Consider the following 15,819-nt stretch of genomic DNA (forward strand, 5'->3'; position numbering starts at 1 on the left):
TGGAAAATGAACACACAGCCTCTGCACCAGTAATACAAACACTCTTGTGTGTCCTCTCTTTCACTCCTGGTTTCACTTTCCTTCCTCTGACGTGGTTCCCGCCTCAGCGTGATAAGAGTATGGAGGTGAGTGGAGTGACAACGGTGAACTCAGTGACCCCTCACCCCGAAGAGCCCAGCGACCTGGAGGAACTGGAGCAGTTCGCCCGCACTTTCAAACAGAGACGCATCAAATTGGGCTTCACACAGGTGAGGAGAGAGGCCTGGTGTGTGTGTGTGTGTGTGTGTGTGTGTGTGTGTGTGTGTGTGTGTGTGTGTGTGTGTGTGTGTGTGTGTGTGTGTGTGTGTGTGTGTGTGTGTGTGTGTGTGTGTGTGTGTGTGTGTGTGTGTGGGGGGGCGCGGGTCATCTACAGTGTCTGAGGCAGGGATCTTTTTCGACTGTTCTCCTTCTTCCCCTCCTCCAGGGAGATGTGGGTTTGGCGATGGGGAAGCTGTACGGAAACGACTTCAGTCAGACCACGATCTCCCGCTTCGAAGCCCTCAACCTGAGCTTTAAGAACATGTGCAAGCTGAAGCCACTGCTGGAGAAGTGGCTCAATGATGCAGGTGAGCTCTCAAAAAAAACTATGTATTTTAACTTGTGTTTCAGTTTTGAGTGTGTGGGCTGGAAAGCAAATGTGAGGTTACTGATTTTAGTGTTTATGTTCCTACACTCTGTCTAATTGCTTCTGTAGTTTGCTCCTAAATGAACCAAAATGCCTCCTTTGCTAATTACCAATATGTGTTGAATGTATTGATTTGCTCCTCTTCCTCAGAGACCATGTCCTTAGACTGCACCATGCCTAGCCCCAGCTCCCTGTCCTCTTCCTCGATGGGCTTTGACGGGATGCCTGGTCGCCGCAGGAAGAAGAGAACCAGCATCGAGACGAATGTACGCGTGGCCCTGGAACGCGCATTCATGACGGTAATTATCGTCATTATTTCCTTAGAAAATGAAGAAATTAAACATCAAAGAGTCAATTAAAGATGATTGTTTTTAACATGAAATGAGTTTTATGAGATTCTAAACCATAAGTTATTATTTTAAGCTTTTAAATGGCATTACATTTACTGTTGCATGTACTTTATTTTTAGGTAAATAGTTATTTTGAATCATACTCTTTAATCTTATTTGATTACATTTGAAATAAAGTAAATGCACTTTAATTCCATTACATCCATCTACCGCTTTTATTGACTTTTGATACAATACCATTTTTTTTAGGTGTTTTACAATATCGAGTGACTGAAACATTGCACTAAATATCTGAAGAAATGTCTGAAGAAATGTCTGAAGAAATATCTGAATCACTGCTCCTCTCTATTGCTGCAGAACCAGAAGCCTACCTCAGAAGAGATCCTCATGATCTCAGAGCAGCTGAACATGGAGAAGGAGGTGATCCGGGTCTGGTTCTGCAACCGCCGGCAGAAAGAGAAACGCATCAATCCCTCCAGTGCCACCCCTCCCCTGCCCAGCCAGCCCCCCACTGCCCCCCAAATGCACAAACAGCCCTGCTACAGCCCTCACATGGTACATATACAACCTCACTGTTACACATGTCTTCCTGTTAATGTATGTATGTGTAAGATTTAGCTTAAAGATCCATATTATTAATACATAATAATAAAAAATATGTATATATTTATATTAAGCAAAGAAGTTAAAGTAAAAAATGTGCAATAAAATCATAATAAAAGTACATTTAAGGTAAATAAATGTGCACTTCAAAACAAACAACCTGAATGTCTCTCCCTCCCTGCAGATGTCCAGCCAGCTGTCGCAGGCCGTGACCAGTCTCAGCACAACGGTGACCACCATGTCCCCTGGCTGCCCCCTGACCTCCAGCCTCACCTCCACCCACCCTTCCCTCAGCTCCGCTCCCTCCCCGGTGACTCCTCCTCCCCCTCCCCGCAGCACGGCCAGCCCCGCCACCCCCAGCCACAGCACACTCAACCTCAACACAGGGTGAGTACACAACACAAGTGTCTGTAGGAATTAAAAATGGTCCCTCTATCTATCTAGATGGTTTTTGTTTTATTTGATCAAACTTAGATTAAATGTCCTTCTATTCATCTAAATTTTGCAAGCAGCAGTAGGGTAACAAAGCAGTGCACAGTTACAAACATATAAAGCATCACTAGATTCAATGTGCTTCAACAGTATACTTTATGGATGTTTAAACATCTTCTGTTTTTGGACAATATTTTAGTTTACGCCCACTTGTTAAGAGGTGGGAAACTTGAAACCTTCTCTTAACTCCTCTTTTGTCCTCTTAACACAACACAATCTGCCTCTTTTTATGTGTGCAAACAAGTACAGCTTTACCAGGCCTTTCAGAAGAGAGACTGTCTGAAAATGTGCTCCATTATTCAAATATTTAAACATCTACGCCGTCTATGGCGACCCCTCCTGAATGCCGTTACGGACAATACGTTCGCTTTATAACGTGGTTAGACTACATGTTGTGTCCTGAGATTTCTGCATGGGAAATGATGCATGAAAAATGCCTCCCCTGACATCTCAAATAAACTACAATGCAGCTTTATTCAAATGAACCTCTACTGATGAATAAAACTTAACGTGTATATTGGTTTCGGACAGTAATTAATTAATATTGGGGGAAATGACCCTTTAAGTATTATGTTTAGTTCTATTTTGAAGTAAGCTGAATCTGAATTTGTTTATGGCACCCACAGCTGAATACATTTAGGAGAAGTATTTCCTAATGCCACGAAATACAACCACGCATTTCCATAAACACCGTGAACACTGCACCACACACGCTTCACCTGCAGTTTGTAGCTAAATGATTGATACTGTAAACACACACACACACACACACTGATTTCTTAAACATGCCTCTGGGCACCACTGCTTCCCATTATGCTGCGGTGTACTCTAACCCTGTGTGTGTGTGTGTGTGTGTGTGTGTGTGTGTGTGTGTGTGTGTGTGTGTGTGTGTGTGTGTGTGTGTGTGTGTGTGTGTGTGTGTGTGTGTGTGTGTGTGTGTGTGTGTGTGTGTGTGTGTGGTTCTTGTGTTCACAGCTTATGGCGTATGGGTAAAAAGAACGGTGACGTGTCTAACTACATCACCGATTTTGCTGCAAACTTGAGGTGAATGTGACACACACACACGTGCAGATTTTATTTATTGCATCAGAAAGCTGTGTTCTTCTAATGAATCACTTCCAACATGAAAACACAGTCAACCCTCTCGAACTATTGGTTTAATTTATGCAAACAGTCTTCTAGCAAACCAAACAAATATTTTTCTAAGGGTTTTTCCAGGATTGTGTGGATCAGTCTCCAAATTAGCTTTTTCTGAAACAGCTAATCTACTGGGGTAGATTAGCTGTTTCAGAAACACTTCAGTCATGCCACATTCAACATCACGTAAATCACTTTTTTTTCCCAATTCTGAAACCTGATTTGAACTTAACTAGTTTGTGTTGAGCATGTTTTCATTTCTAAATGCATTGAATTGCTGCAAAGTGATTAAATATTTGCATTAACAAGCAGATTGAACAGGTTTCCTAAAAAATTAAGTGTAAAATGATACACCTTAAAAGTATATATAAGTTCAACCACTTACCTTTATCCCTATGACACACATATACATAAACAAAATAAATAAAACATTGTAGATTTCCACATTAAGATACAAGATAAATGTAGTTATTTTTAGGAGTTGGGGCGTTTTGATCTAAAAAAGGCCACTGATGCTTTCCTGCAACATAAGAAAACCCACCAAATGTCACCTAATATACATTGTATTGTTATTATCATATATATTAGGTCCCAGAAGTACCTGGAAGATAGTGGAAATGTGTCCAAAATAGAGGTCTAGGGGAAACCATGTTGTTTGAACTTTAAATTATTTCCCAACCAATGATTTTTGGTCATGATAAAGTGAATTTTTATCTAGACTAGTTTTAAATACATGTTGCAGTTCCACAGCTGCAGGCCTCAGAGGGTTAATGAAACTTTTAGTGTTTTATACAATTTTCCAAGATGTTCAGTTTCTTTCTGCATCTCTAACCTCTTGTTTACATCTGTTCTGCCAACTTTCAACCGACTGCTGCTCTTTGTCTCCGTGCAGGGCTGAATATGCCCTCCGCTTGTCCTTGCTGCTAAACCTGCTTTTTTTTCTCACCTTTCCCCCACTGCCTGTCTGCGTTCTGTCTGCACATGTATGGTGTGTGTTTGTGTGTGTGAAACAACAGGAACACTGTGATGGGAGTTAACACAGGGATGAACCAAGCCCTCCTCGGTAACAATCCCCTGGCCACTATCCAAGGTGTGTGTGTGTGTAAGAGAAAGAGACATGCTGGAATTAGTTTTTTTTTTTCAGGGACTAAAAAAAGAGAAGGCTTAGCATCAGCGCTGATAAACAGAATATCAATTAAAGGTCACGACTGAAATGCTTATTGTTTCATTCTTAGGAAAATCTTAGGGTCACAGAGCACGTAAAAATATCTTCTGGAAATATATTCTCCTCCTCTCAAACGCTCGCACTCCTACACCATGCACGACACACCTTCCTACACTTAAGAAACAACACAAGAACGGAATAAGAAAATAAAAAGTTTACAATCCTGCAGAACTGACCACGAAGCAGCCGAACCCATCGCCAGCATAGCAACTGTTTGATCGCACCTGGTGCAGCGAGGCTGAGAAGAAGTACTAATAACAGAAGTGTGATGATGAGTAATACAGTTATGCACGGTAGGGGAATCAAATCGCTCTACAGGCTGGAGACATGCTTGAATACACAGCCAATGTTTGCTCATCCACAGTATGTGAGGCAGCTCAAGAGTTTCAGAGAGGAACTCGTATGTCGACATCAACATCCATGACTCCATCCCATCGAGTGTGTGCGTGTGTGTGACAACTCTTTGACGTTAGTGTGTGGGCTAAGTGTTCTGTGTGTCTCACTCAAAACTCAGCCTTTCATCTCTTCATTTCATCATCAGTATAATGGGTAGGAACACAAATACTTTGTAATACAGATGAAAACGATGCTGCTGGGGAGGTTTCATGCACCAATACTGGACATGATGACATTAAACATTCACTACAACGACTTTAAATATCAGCGCCTGGTTGGATAAAACATCTCGTGACTAAATTCCCCTTAAATGTTCATTTGAGTAACAAATTATTGCATAAAACACTCGAAAAACTTCCTTTGGGATGTCCTAAGATGATCTCTAGGTTGGTTCTACTTCTAGCTCCTTTATAATTTCCTTGATGCATTGCTTTAGGTATTTTCAATCTTTTTTTAACTCAGAAACGAGCTCATACCAGTCTCTAAAATGTGAAATATGTTGAAGATCATTTCATAATTCATGGTGACTGGGGAGGAGGAGGAGGAGGAGGAGGAGGAGGAGGAGGAGGAGGAGGAGGATAAACCAGGACCTAATATTCAAAACGGGGAAAAACCCAGTGAACATTAAGACCGATGAGTAACTTGTTTGAGGTTTTAGATTTAACCGTCTATCTTCAAAATCTCAATTATATTACACATAGTGAAATATATTATACTCATCAGTTTTTTAAACGGGAACAACATGCCTGTCTTCTGTCTAGTTACACCTTTCTCTCCTTTTGTATTCTCTTTGTTGTCCGAGTAAAGTTAAAGGATGATGATGCCAATGAAGCATATCCATAGCGCACATGTGCTATAGAAGGACAGTTTGTACTTAAAGTGAAAGTCTTACATAACGCAAGGAATCCATCTAAAAACTACTTTATGCAACGCTCCTGAATGAATTGCTTTGGGAAATATTTTGCATGAGGGACACATCTTAAAACGTGCAACCGTGCACAGAGATCCAGTCTGATGCGCGACACTGAAACAGCAAGAGATTAATCACTGAGGGGGCAGAAATAAATCACCAAAGGTTTCCACGACAGCAGTAACGGAGCTCAATTCTCTGTTTCCAATGAAAATAAATGTGTTCTGCTGTTGCCATGCAGTCACACACAGTAATAGGGTGTATTTAATTACAATTATGAAAGAAGCGCTGCGCGTAGCTCCAGATCATCAACCTCGTTTCCATAACTACAGACCACTCACTCCAGATGACCTGTACAGTGCTCTGTGTCTGATCCCAAAGATGATCTATACGGGATATAAGACAATGCTCAGTTATCTGTAGAGGGGCTGCAATCAGATTTATTTCAACAGTTTCTAAAAACCTACCTTCATTAACAATCTTACTTATTATCAGCAAACGATCAGCTTTGTATTTCCTTATTAAAGTGTCTGAAGAAAGAGGTGGATAGGTTGAAAGGAAAAAAATTACCTGCGAAATAATGAGACATGGCCTTTTCTATTTGCCCTCTATGGGAGGTGACACAGAGGCTTTTATTTCGCACATTTAAGTCTATTTCAGTCCTGATGTTTTGTGAAAAGCTCGTCCTGGGCTTGGTAGTGACACATGGCGGGGACATATGCACATCCTGCAGCAAATAAGAGATAACTGATCGAATATATAAGAAATATGATTCCTGTTCCTCAGAAGGGTGATGCTTTTTATTTATGAGACTTGTAACTATATTAAAATAGGTCCTTTGTGGGGGACAGAATGGATTGATTCTTACGTTTTCAAACACTTTCCAAACAGATCATAAAGGTTTTTGTTATTTTTGTTATAAGGAATAGTCAAACAGCAATTGTCTTACACACACACACACGAGCACCCGCCTACACACACACACACACACACACACACACACACACACACACACACACACACACACACACACACACACACACACAATGTATAACCAGTGAAAAGCATGCACTGCACCTTTAATCACGCTAAATGACTTTACAGTTATTGAATGTTTTAATCTCTGTCTCTCTCCCTCCAGCAGCCCTAGCAGCCAGTGGTGGCCAGCTGCCTCTTTCCAGTCTTGAGGGGGCCAGTAAATTGATGCTGGGGGCCTCCGGGGGCCAAGGAGGCCTGCCCTCCTCCCTCTTCCTGAACCACCCGGCCCTGCTCCACATGAGCCAGAACCCGGGACTCCTCAGCGCCGCCGTAGCCAGAGCCTCCCAAGCCTCCCCCTTCCCATTGGCCAGCAGCATCAGCCCCACCCCCTGCTCTCCCTCCCCCTGCTCAAGCCCCGCCTCTTCTTGCTCCTCCAGCGAAATGGCACACAGCCCAACATCTCCGGGCGGGGCCAAGATTGAGTGACCGCGCCCAAACGGCCAATCAGAGAGGAGGAGGAGGAAGGAGGAAACGGAAACCTCGCCTTTCACACCAAAGCTATCTCTTTCTCTCTCTTGCGCTCTTCTTCCGATATTTTTCACGCAATGGTTCTCTCTCTTGTTCTCTCCCAGTCTTTCGATGCCAAAAATACACAGAATGAAAGAGGAGAGAGGGAGGGAGGGAGGTGAAAGAGGGGAGAAGGGGGGGAAAGGGGAAGATTGAAACCAAAAATCTTTATCTATCCAAACAGACGGAGAGGAGGCAACGTGGGACCTTTTTGTCAATAACACGTGATATCGACATGTCAACTCTTTCTCTCTGAAGGAAAACTAACCAATGACTCTCTAACAGAGGAGCATGTCGAAGTGCATAAACCAAAAATGACAAAAGATAACTTTACTATGTGACAAAGGAATGGCGGCAAGGACAACAACAAAAGAAGATGGAGGGGAGGACTGTGCTTACGTTTTCCCTTTTTGTATTATTTCGAGAAGCTGCGGGTCTGAAGGAAGAGGAGAAGGGAGGAGAAGTTTAAACCAAAAATTAACCTGAAGAGGAGGAGGAAGAGGAGGAATACACAATGACAAAAAAAGAAAAAAAAAACAACCAACCATACCAAAATCCCAAATACCAAAAACCAAAAATGCGGAGAGAAAAGCTTTATTCAAAGGACGTGTAAATACTGAAGCTATCCAGGACCAGGACTACTGCTACACACACACACACACACACACCAACCCATCCCACCATCCTGTCTGTCAGCTCATGCGTCTCTTTTCATGCTAGATATATATTCAATCGTTTTGTAAAACATCATTACTGAGCGAGTCCAGAGCTGAATGATCGCCATCTTAGTCTCTTTACCTACCTTTGGTTCCAAGAGCATAGAGTAGGGTTCTTCTTTGAGAGACTTGGTGTGTTTTTTTACACTTTTGAGAGTCTGATTTAATTATTTATTAGTGTCATTTTCCATCCAACTCCTATTTATTGTTGCAGCTTTTTTCGTAGCGTTTGAATCATCATCATCATCATCATCATCATTGTTGTTCATCATGTGTGTATGTCGTTTTAAATGTGACTATTCTGCAGAGAGGTGAAGAGAAGCTCACCAAGTGCCATAGATCCAAAACAGAAAGTTGATTTCACGGTGTGACTGAATTTATTAAGACCTAAACACTTATCGTTGTTAATCAGACCCCTCTCTTTAAGATAACCCCATTACATAGAGCCTCTGTGACTAAATGAACATGCCCTGGAGAACTTCGCACACTGAAATATGGCGTTTGTTACCATTGAAAGTATGAAATGGGGCTGTGATTGGAGATTTAAAAAGTAATAACCCTTGAGACTGAAGAATAAATAAGTCAATAAAGCCAAGTTTAGTCACAGTCCTGCCACACACCTGCCTGTCTAGACGTGTTTACTGATGTTCGTCTGTTTCCATCATCACCCCATCGATCACATTTCACTGTCATTTTCCACCTCAGACTGCCATTAATTCTCAAATGGAAACCAAAGCATTCTCAAGGCCCGGGGCTAAAGAGCCTCCGCCAAGACATGTGAACACAATAAAGACACACGGAGGGGCAGGACGTTGAAGCCCCTCTTTGGTGTAATGCCCTCCACCTGGCCCGTCCCTGAAAAACCCACGGGGGAAGCTTTATTTAGGGAACTGATCCTTTACTCCGAAACCCCCAGAAAGAAGGGTTCAGGGCGGGACGAAGGAGGGATGCACCGTAGTGACGGGAGCAGGCTTTTTTTTGTTTTTGTAAGAGGATACCAAAAATAAACTCATACCAAAAAAAAAACAACCCAAGGAATGACAAACCAAAAAGAAACCCTAACCAAATGTGGCTGGAGGGAGGAGGGGAGGGGGACAAAGTGCAGGTGTCTGTCTGTCTGTCTGTGAGCTTTAGAGTTTCCGTCTCTGAAACTGTGTAGCATGGATGGAGGGAGGATAGAAAGGCAGACAGACAGGTGAAGGACAGACAATTCCTCCCCTCCTCTGCCTCTCTCTCCAGCCCAGCTCTCTGGTCCTGGATGGAGCTAAACGCAAATGACCTCACTGAACTGAAATCTTCTAAAAAAAAAATCTGTTTTTATTTTTCTGTTGTTTTTTTTTATTGTTTTATCTCTGCTGTGTCTCTTGATGCCGTTTTATGTACTGTACTTTAGTGCTTATTACTCATTTGGAATAATGTACTCGCTTACTTACTACAAGAGCTCCTTATTTTTTTCGTAGTCGTGCTAGAGATTTTTATCAGGTGGTTGGAAAAAATACTGTGAAAATTTAGCTTCCAGATTTTTATTAGATAAAGAAACTTGGCAGAGGAAAAAAAAAAAGACACACAACAAGCCAAAAACAAATAGTAAACCTTGAAAAACCAAATACTGAACCAAACCAAACACAGTAGAGAAGAGCCCTCTCTGCATGAGGGCGTGGAAACGTGTTGATTTGTCTGAGGTGAAACTGTGCGTTGTTCTGAACTTAAAGGGAGGCCAGGAAAGGAAAAGGGGTCTGCAGTGATGTCTTGTCATTCATTTTGACCCCAGAGACGGCACTTCCGACGCAGAATAACCCACACACACACACACACACAGCGGCGGCCTCAGCCAGGTTGATGTTTTTTGAGAGCTGGACGTAAACGTATCCAAAGAATATTTGGTTTGATCCACACCAGAAAAACAGTCGACACGCGAGAATCGTTTCACGAACCAAACTTTAGATGTGGGGTTTGCACCTTAAAGGTGAAACCTGTTCTCCACATTGACTCTTAGACGGAATGTATCTGTTAGTGCTTCTATAGATTTTGTAGAAAAAAGATCTATGTTCTACTGCTTACTTATCGCTAATGTATTAAAAAGAAAAAAACGTACAAAAAAGACTTTGAGAAAAAAAAAAAGATCCTTAAAAACATTGATGATAATAACTTGATTTTAGACCAAAAATTTAACTATCTCTCTTTGGACTTTTTCTTTTCGTTATTAATGATGATTTAGACTTTTGATTGTACTATTTATTCAGGGTAGGGTTGATTTATTTGCTTGCTATTTATTTGTTTAATTTATTTCTAGAGGTGCTTTTTCATATCCTGGGATGTATTTGTGATTTTTTTTGTGCCCCCTGCTGAAGTTCTTTCCTACTTAAAACCAAATAATACCAGAAATGCAACCTCGGGTCCTGTCGGGACTTAGTAAGAGAATATGGCTGATTGAACGGTCAGCCGTAAAGATGTTCTCCTCCTCGTAAAGGGAGGAGAAACTCACAGCAACGAGAGGCAGCACTGTGTGGCAAACACCTCATCATCTGCAGGATAAACAATGCATTTGATAGAGGCTTTCTGGACTTTCCCTCTCCTGATGATGTGACAGAAATGGCTAGTTTAAATGCTGTTTCAATGCGCAAATATAACGTGTGAGGATGAGGTGTTTTTTAAGACGCGGTTCTGCCTCTTCTCGATATCTTCTCTCCAGGGAGAAAACACTGAAAGCTTTACAGCTACACAACCAAAAACACAAAAGAAGAAGATCAACTGGGGCTAGCGGTTTTTACATGACAGAGAGTAAAGAAGGAGGCACGAGGGTGATTCTGGATTTTAGATTACCCTCTACTTTGTCTCTTTTTTCAGTTTTTTGTTTCCACTTTTCTAGACGTCTGTTTAAACTTTTTTCTTCATCCACTGTAGGATGTAAAAGAGAGATAGTTCATCATATACCTCATATTCTTTGATGATAAACCAAATAGATGAATGCTTTAAAATGCGGGGTTCGAGTGGGGATAGTGGTGTTATGTGTGGATAGTGTGTGTAGTGTGGCCCAGGAGCAGAGGCAGTGAGGCCGGGTTGTGAACAGAGAGGTTTGGGATTGATCTGGGAGTCAACAGATCATGGATCAGATCAGTTTTTCTCCATGGGATTCAGAAGTTGCCATTTCAGGTCAAAGGGCTGCACTGGATCATGCTCTGGTCCACACACACACACACACACACACACACACACACACACACACCTTGTCCCCCTGGAAAACACCCCCCGCTGTCTGTGTTGAGCTTTGAGCACAGCCCTCTCCTCATATCTGACCCTGGCTGCTTCCTCCCTGTCAAACACGGACTGTGAAGCTGCTCTTTGGTGCAAATTTAGAATCAAATCTGGATCCATTTTTTGGAAGTCCAAAGCTTCTAGATTCCTGCCTCAGAGCAGTTTACCCTTAAGGTCTCCAAACCCCCTCTCGCCTTTAGGTCTTGCCTGATGAGGGGGCATACTGACCAGTTTATGTAGATCAGGGGGCGCAGCAGGGCAGGTAAAGGGGGCTCGGCTGGGACCGGTGATGCTAGGTGACGCATCCAAACGCTTCTCACGACCCGGTGTGTGTTGAGACTTTAGAAAAAGCATCTGTTGTTTTGCTCTCCTTCAGCATTCAGAGGAAACAGGAGGCCATATCTGACGAGGCTCTTCTTTAGTGAGCGTTAGGGTTTGAGGGACAGGGTGTGAAGTGTTGGTCTCTCCGGCGGGGATACCCCCTTAGTGAATGATACCAAAGTTAATGCCCTGCCATGGGATCCAGCACCATGTACACACTCCCTAAAACCCTGATGTCCACCTTCAGTGAGTGTGCAGAAACTCCTCTTCCCTCCATGCTTTAATAATTCTCTCTCTACATAATCAGGCTCACAGATGTGCCTTTACAGACATCTAAAAATAAGTTTTAAAGGAGTAACTTGACATTTTTGGGGAAACAAGTGTATTAATTTTCCTGCCAAGAGGAAGAAAAGAGCCAGGAAGGAAGGTCTTTGCAGGTTTATATTAGTTCCCAACAAACTAACTTACATTATTGAGCTTTAGAGCTGCTTAAAGGCTGATCCATACACATACATAATTGTGTTGCATTATATTGAAACTAAAATGATGTATTAGGACAGTAGCTTCTAGCCATGGCACTCCTCTTAATGGTAACTGAAAGCTAAATCTAAAAGCTTACCAACTGGAAGACCACATAAATAATAATGCTGTGATAGCTCCGTAGCAAATGAGCTTTGCCTGGGCTTTTTATCTTGAAACTATGTCCTGTATAGGTTTAGTTTTGTACTAAAAACTACGACTTTAACCCTAAACTTGGCACTTACTGAAGACAGAATGGCAGAGTTTTAAATACTGCTTTGTATTTAATTCACGTTTATTTTGGAAAAAGAGAAACAAACTGCATGATCAGTAACTACATATCTTTGTGCTAAAGTGAACAAAACAATTTGAATCAGCAAAATGAGTCAAAATTCCTTCTTAATTTGGGTGGAGCCAGGCTAGCACTTTCCCCCTTTTTCAGGCCATTATGCTAAGCTAAGTGAACCCAGCTGTAGCTTCATGTTTTGTGTAGTCAATCCATCCTCAAAACCTTGGCAATAAAACCTCAAAAGAAGTCAAACTATTCCTTTTAAATGCAAGAAACAATACTTAAATCATGTCAAGATAAGAAACAGAAGTAGAGACATGGTGAGCTGAGCCAAAAAAACAACAACAACAACAAACAAGCTGCTTCTTCTTCCTCCACACCACCCTCTCCTCCATCCCTCTCTTCTCTCTGTCTCTCTCGTCTACAATACAGCTTTAGTCCAAAGGTTTTCCTCCAGCAACACAGCAAAGCGAGTCAGACGTTAAAGAATAAAACCAAAGAGCTCTAACTTGACCTTCTCTTCAACACAAAGCCTCCACCTATCCTCCACCTCTCTCTCTCTCTCTCTCACTCTCTCTCTCTCTCTCCATCCTCCCTGTTTGCTGTCTTTATCTCCTCCGTCACCTAGCGCGCCGGTCTTTGAAGCGCTAACCTCAGCTATCCAAAGGGGAATAATAATAATAATAATGATAATTAAAATGATGATGAAATGTATATTTTTAAGTATTTGTCATTGGAAAAATAATCTTCTCATAATGATGGTGATGATGATGGTGATGATGATGGTGATGATGATGATGACGATGATAATGAAGTTTCTCTTGGTATCTTTGTAGCTGTTCTGATCCTTCTTAAGTTCTTGTCCTTTCTGCTCGTCATCACCCCTCCCTCCCTTACTCCCTCCTTTTTAATTTGGTTTTCCCAGTGTTTCGTCCTAACGTCTACCTGTCTGACCTTTACCCCTGTGTGTGTGTGTGTGTGTGTGTGTGTGTGTGTGTGTGTGTGTGTGTGTGTGTGTGTGTGTGTGTGTGTGTGTGTGTGTGTGTGTGTGTGTGTGTGTGTGTGTGTGTGTGTGTGTGAGCTGTCAAACATTGACAAAGGGAACCTTTTTTTTCTCTCGAAATGGTTTCTTGTTAGCTGTTAAAGAGGGGGAGGGGCTTCAGTCTATTGCATTTCCACCTGTGTGTGAGCATGTGTGCGTGACTGGGTGGGCGGCGGTTGCTGGAGAAGTGGGACGGGTGTGGTGTGTTTAAAAAGAAACACAACAAAAAAGATTACTTGTTCTTTGGACAACAACGATCCCCCGACACACACGTCAACTGTAACGTACTGTTTGCCAACTTCCCATAGCTTTAATTCCCCCTGTCACAACTGTGTGTGTGTGTGTGTGTGCGCGTGTGTGTGTGCGTGTGTGTGTTTATGTGTGTTTGTGTGTGTGTGTGTGTGTATGCGCATTAAAGGACTTTTTTTCTTGATTTTAACACTGCAGCAGTGTTGCATTTATGTTAAATTTGTAGATATCAAGCAGATTGTTTGCAACTTTGAAACTACTTTCTGTGTGTGTGTGTGTGTGTGTGTGTGTGTGTGTGTGTGTGTGTGTGTGTGTGTGTGTGTGTGTGTGTGTGTGTGTGTGTGTGTGTGTGTGTGTGTGTGTGTGTGTGTGTCCCCTTTGTGTCTTCCATCCTGTGGGCAGCCCCCCCCCCTCCCCTCCCTCCTCTTCCTCCCCCTCCCTTTTCTCCCTTGTGGTAGCAAGTTAGCCTTTTAGTGTATTTATCTTGAAAACCAAAAAAAAGAAGAAAAATAACTCTACTTGTTCATTGTACAGTGTTGTTCATTTTAAGTCATTTTTGTAACTGAAAGTGTTTCATTCATCCAAATAAAACAGGAGACAAAAACTGTACAGATGATCCCCTCCCTGGCTCTTGTCCTCTTTCTTAAATCAAACATCACTTTCAGGAGAAACCTCATTTAGGAAACAGGAAATTAACTTATAGATGTCATGTACCTTTACAACCAGTAGAGCGAGCTGTTAGACTGTATATGTCTCCTCCCTGAGCCCAGGTAAAGACAACCCACCATGGCTGATATTTCTGTAGTTATGGAGGACTTCAAGTGTCATGGAAATATAGTTTCAATTGATTGATGACTAAAGGGCATTACAAAACAGGAATTCATAACTGATACTAATAAGAAATTACTTAACAGATAAATAGTTGGAAATACAAATTAATTTAATCAATTAGTTTTTAAATGTTAAAAAAAAATAAGAACATTTATTTGGAAAGTGAAATAAATATTCAAATATGTGAACCCTTTTGTTATGGGGACAATATCATTTAATAAAACATGTGTATATAATACAAGATGTCAAAATGCTGTTTCCCCAAAAATATAATTTACATACATAGTCTCTGGGCGGGTATCCCTTTCCCATTTGTGCTTTCATTTTATTTCCAAAAACCCTTTTCCAAATGAGTTTTTTCATTTCCATGGTATGTGAGTTCCTCTTCTCAACATCAAGAAAATAAAAGCTCTGTCAAAAGGGACTCAATATATAAATTCATGAAGTACTGAAGGGCAGAAAAATATTATCAGGCTGTTGTTTTTGTCCAATGTACGTGTTACTTTTTTTCTGGGGCTGCAATGATTACCCAGAGATTTCTGACACTCTGAGCGAGAGGAAGTCACGTAGAAGTCTCACCCTGCATCTCCTCACCCTACACATTACAAGTTCTCACCTCCAGACTTGTTGTTGTTGTTGTTGGGGGTGATGAAGAGAGGGCAGATCGTCTTCATCTGTCCCTCCATTTATGTTCTTATGAGTCAGGGGACATCTGCTAATTTACCAACAGTTGCGCACGTTTGGCCTCCAAAAGTGTTTGATTCTCTGTTTGTTTTCTTGTCTCCTCCTGTTCCTCGACCTCCTCAAATCAATGTATTCGAAGTTTAAAAATGCAAGTAGGGGAGAACACACATTCTACATCTACTGCATTTAATAAACATGTAGAAAAAGGATTCATGTCATCAAACATAAAGTCTTCAACACTATACTACTAACACGTCTAGACTTTAGGTGATTTTGTGTATCGTACAAAAGCATTAGAGGCTAAAAAACACTAACCAAATACCCTAAAACAAATCTAATAAATAGAGATATATGACAACAACAGGACAGGGGGTAGCAGTCGCTCAATCAGTTCGGTCTCCAAGCCAAAGGGTCGCCGGTTCAAGTGCCGATCGGACCAAAAATACAGATTCATAGATGGAGACTTGCCAGTTTGCATCACAGGCACTGCCGAGGTATCCTTGAGCAAGGCACCAACACCCCCAATGCTCTCGGGCAGCCTCTTTTACTCTGACACTTGCATGTATACATGTCCTGTTTGTGCATGTGTGT

At 41.8% G+C, this 15,819-nt stretch overlaps 1 protein-coding gene across 2 annotated transcripts in view; it reads left to right on the forward strand.

The window, feature by feature from the left end:
- The window catches only part of pou2f2b (POU class 2 homeobox 2b), a 41,804-nt gene extending 33,149 nt beyond the window's left edge, over positions 1–8,655 (forward strand). Inside the window, exons 10-16 of one of the 2 annotated variants that reach the window (XM_063878295.1) lie at positions 108–248; positions 464–605; positions 815–963; positions 1,372–1,569; positions 1,802–2,004; positions 4,263–4,336; positions 6,922–8,655. In XM_063878295.1, coding sequence (XP_063734365.1) covers positions 108–248; positions 464–605; positions 815–963; positions 1,372–1,569; positions 1,802–2,004; positions 4,263–4,336; positions 6,922–7,241 — 1,227 coding nt within the window. In that variant the 3' untranslated portion in view covers positions 7,242–8,655. Of the gene's footprint in view, positions 1–107; positions 249–463; positions 606–814; positions 964–1,371; positions 1,570–1,801; positions 2,005–3,084; positions 3,154–4,262; positions 4,337–6,918 lie in introns of both variants that reach the window. The other variant, XM_063878297.1, reaches the window with a different exon arrangement.
- Positions 8,656–15,819: the final 7,164 nt, after the last annotated feature.

This window comes from Eleginops maclovinus, chromosome 3, assembly GCF_036324505.1.
Source record: "Eleginops maclovinus isolate JMC-PN-2008 ecotype Puerto Natales chromosome 3, JC_Emac_rtc_rv5, whole genome shotgun sequence".
Taxonomy (NCBI): Eukaryota; Metazoa; Chordata; class Actinopteri; order Perciformes; family Eleginopidae; genus Eleginops; species Eleginops maclovinus.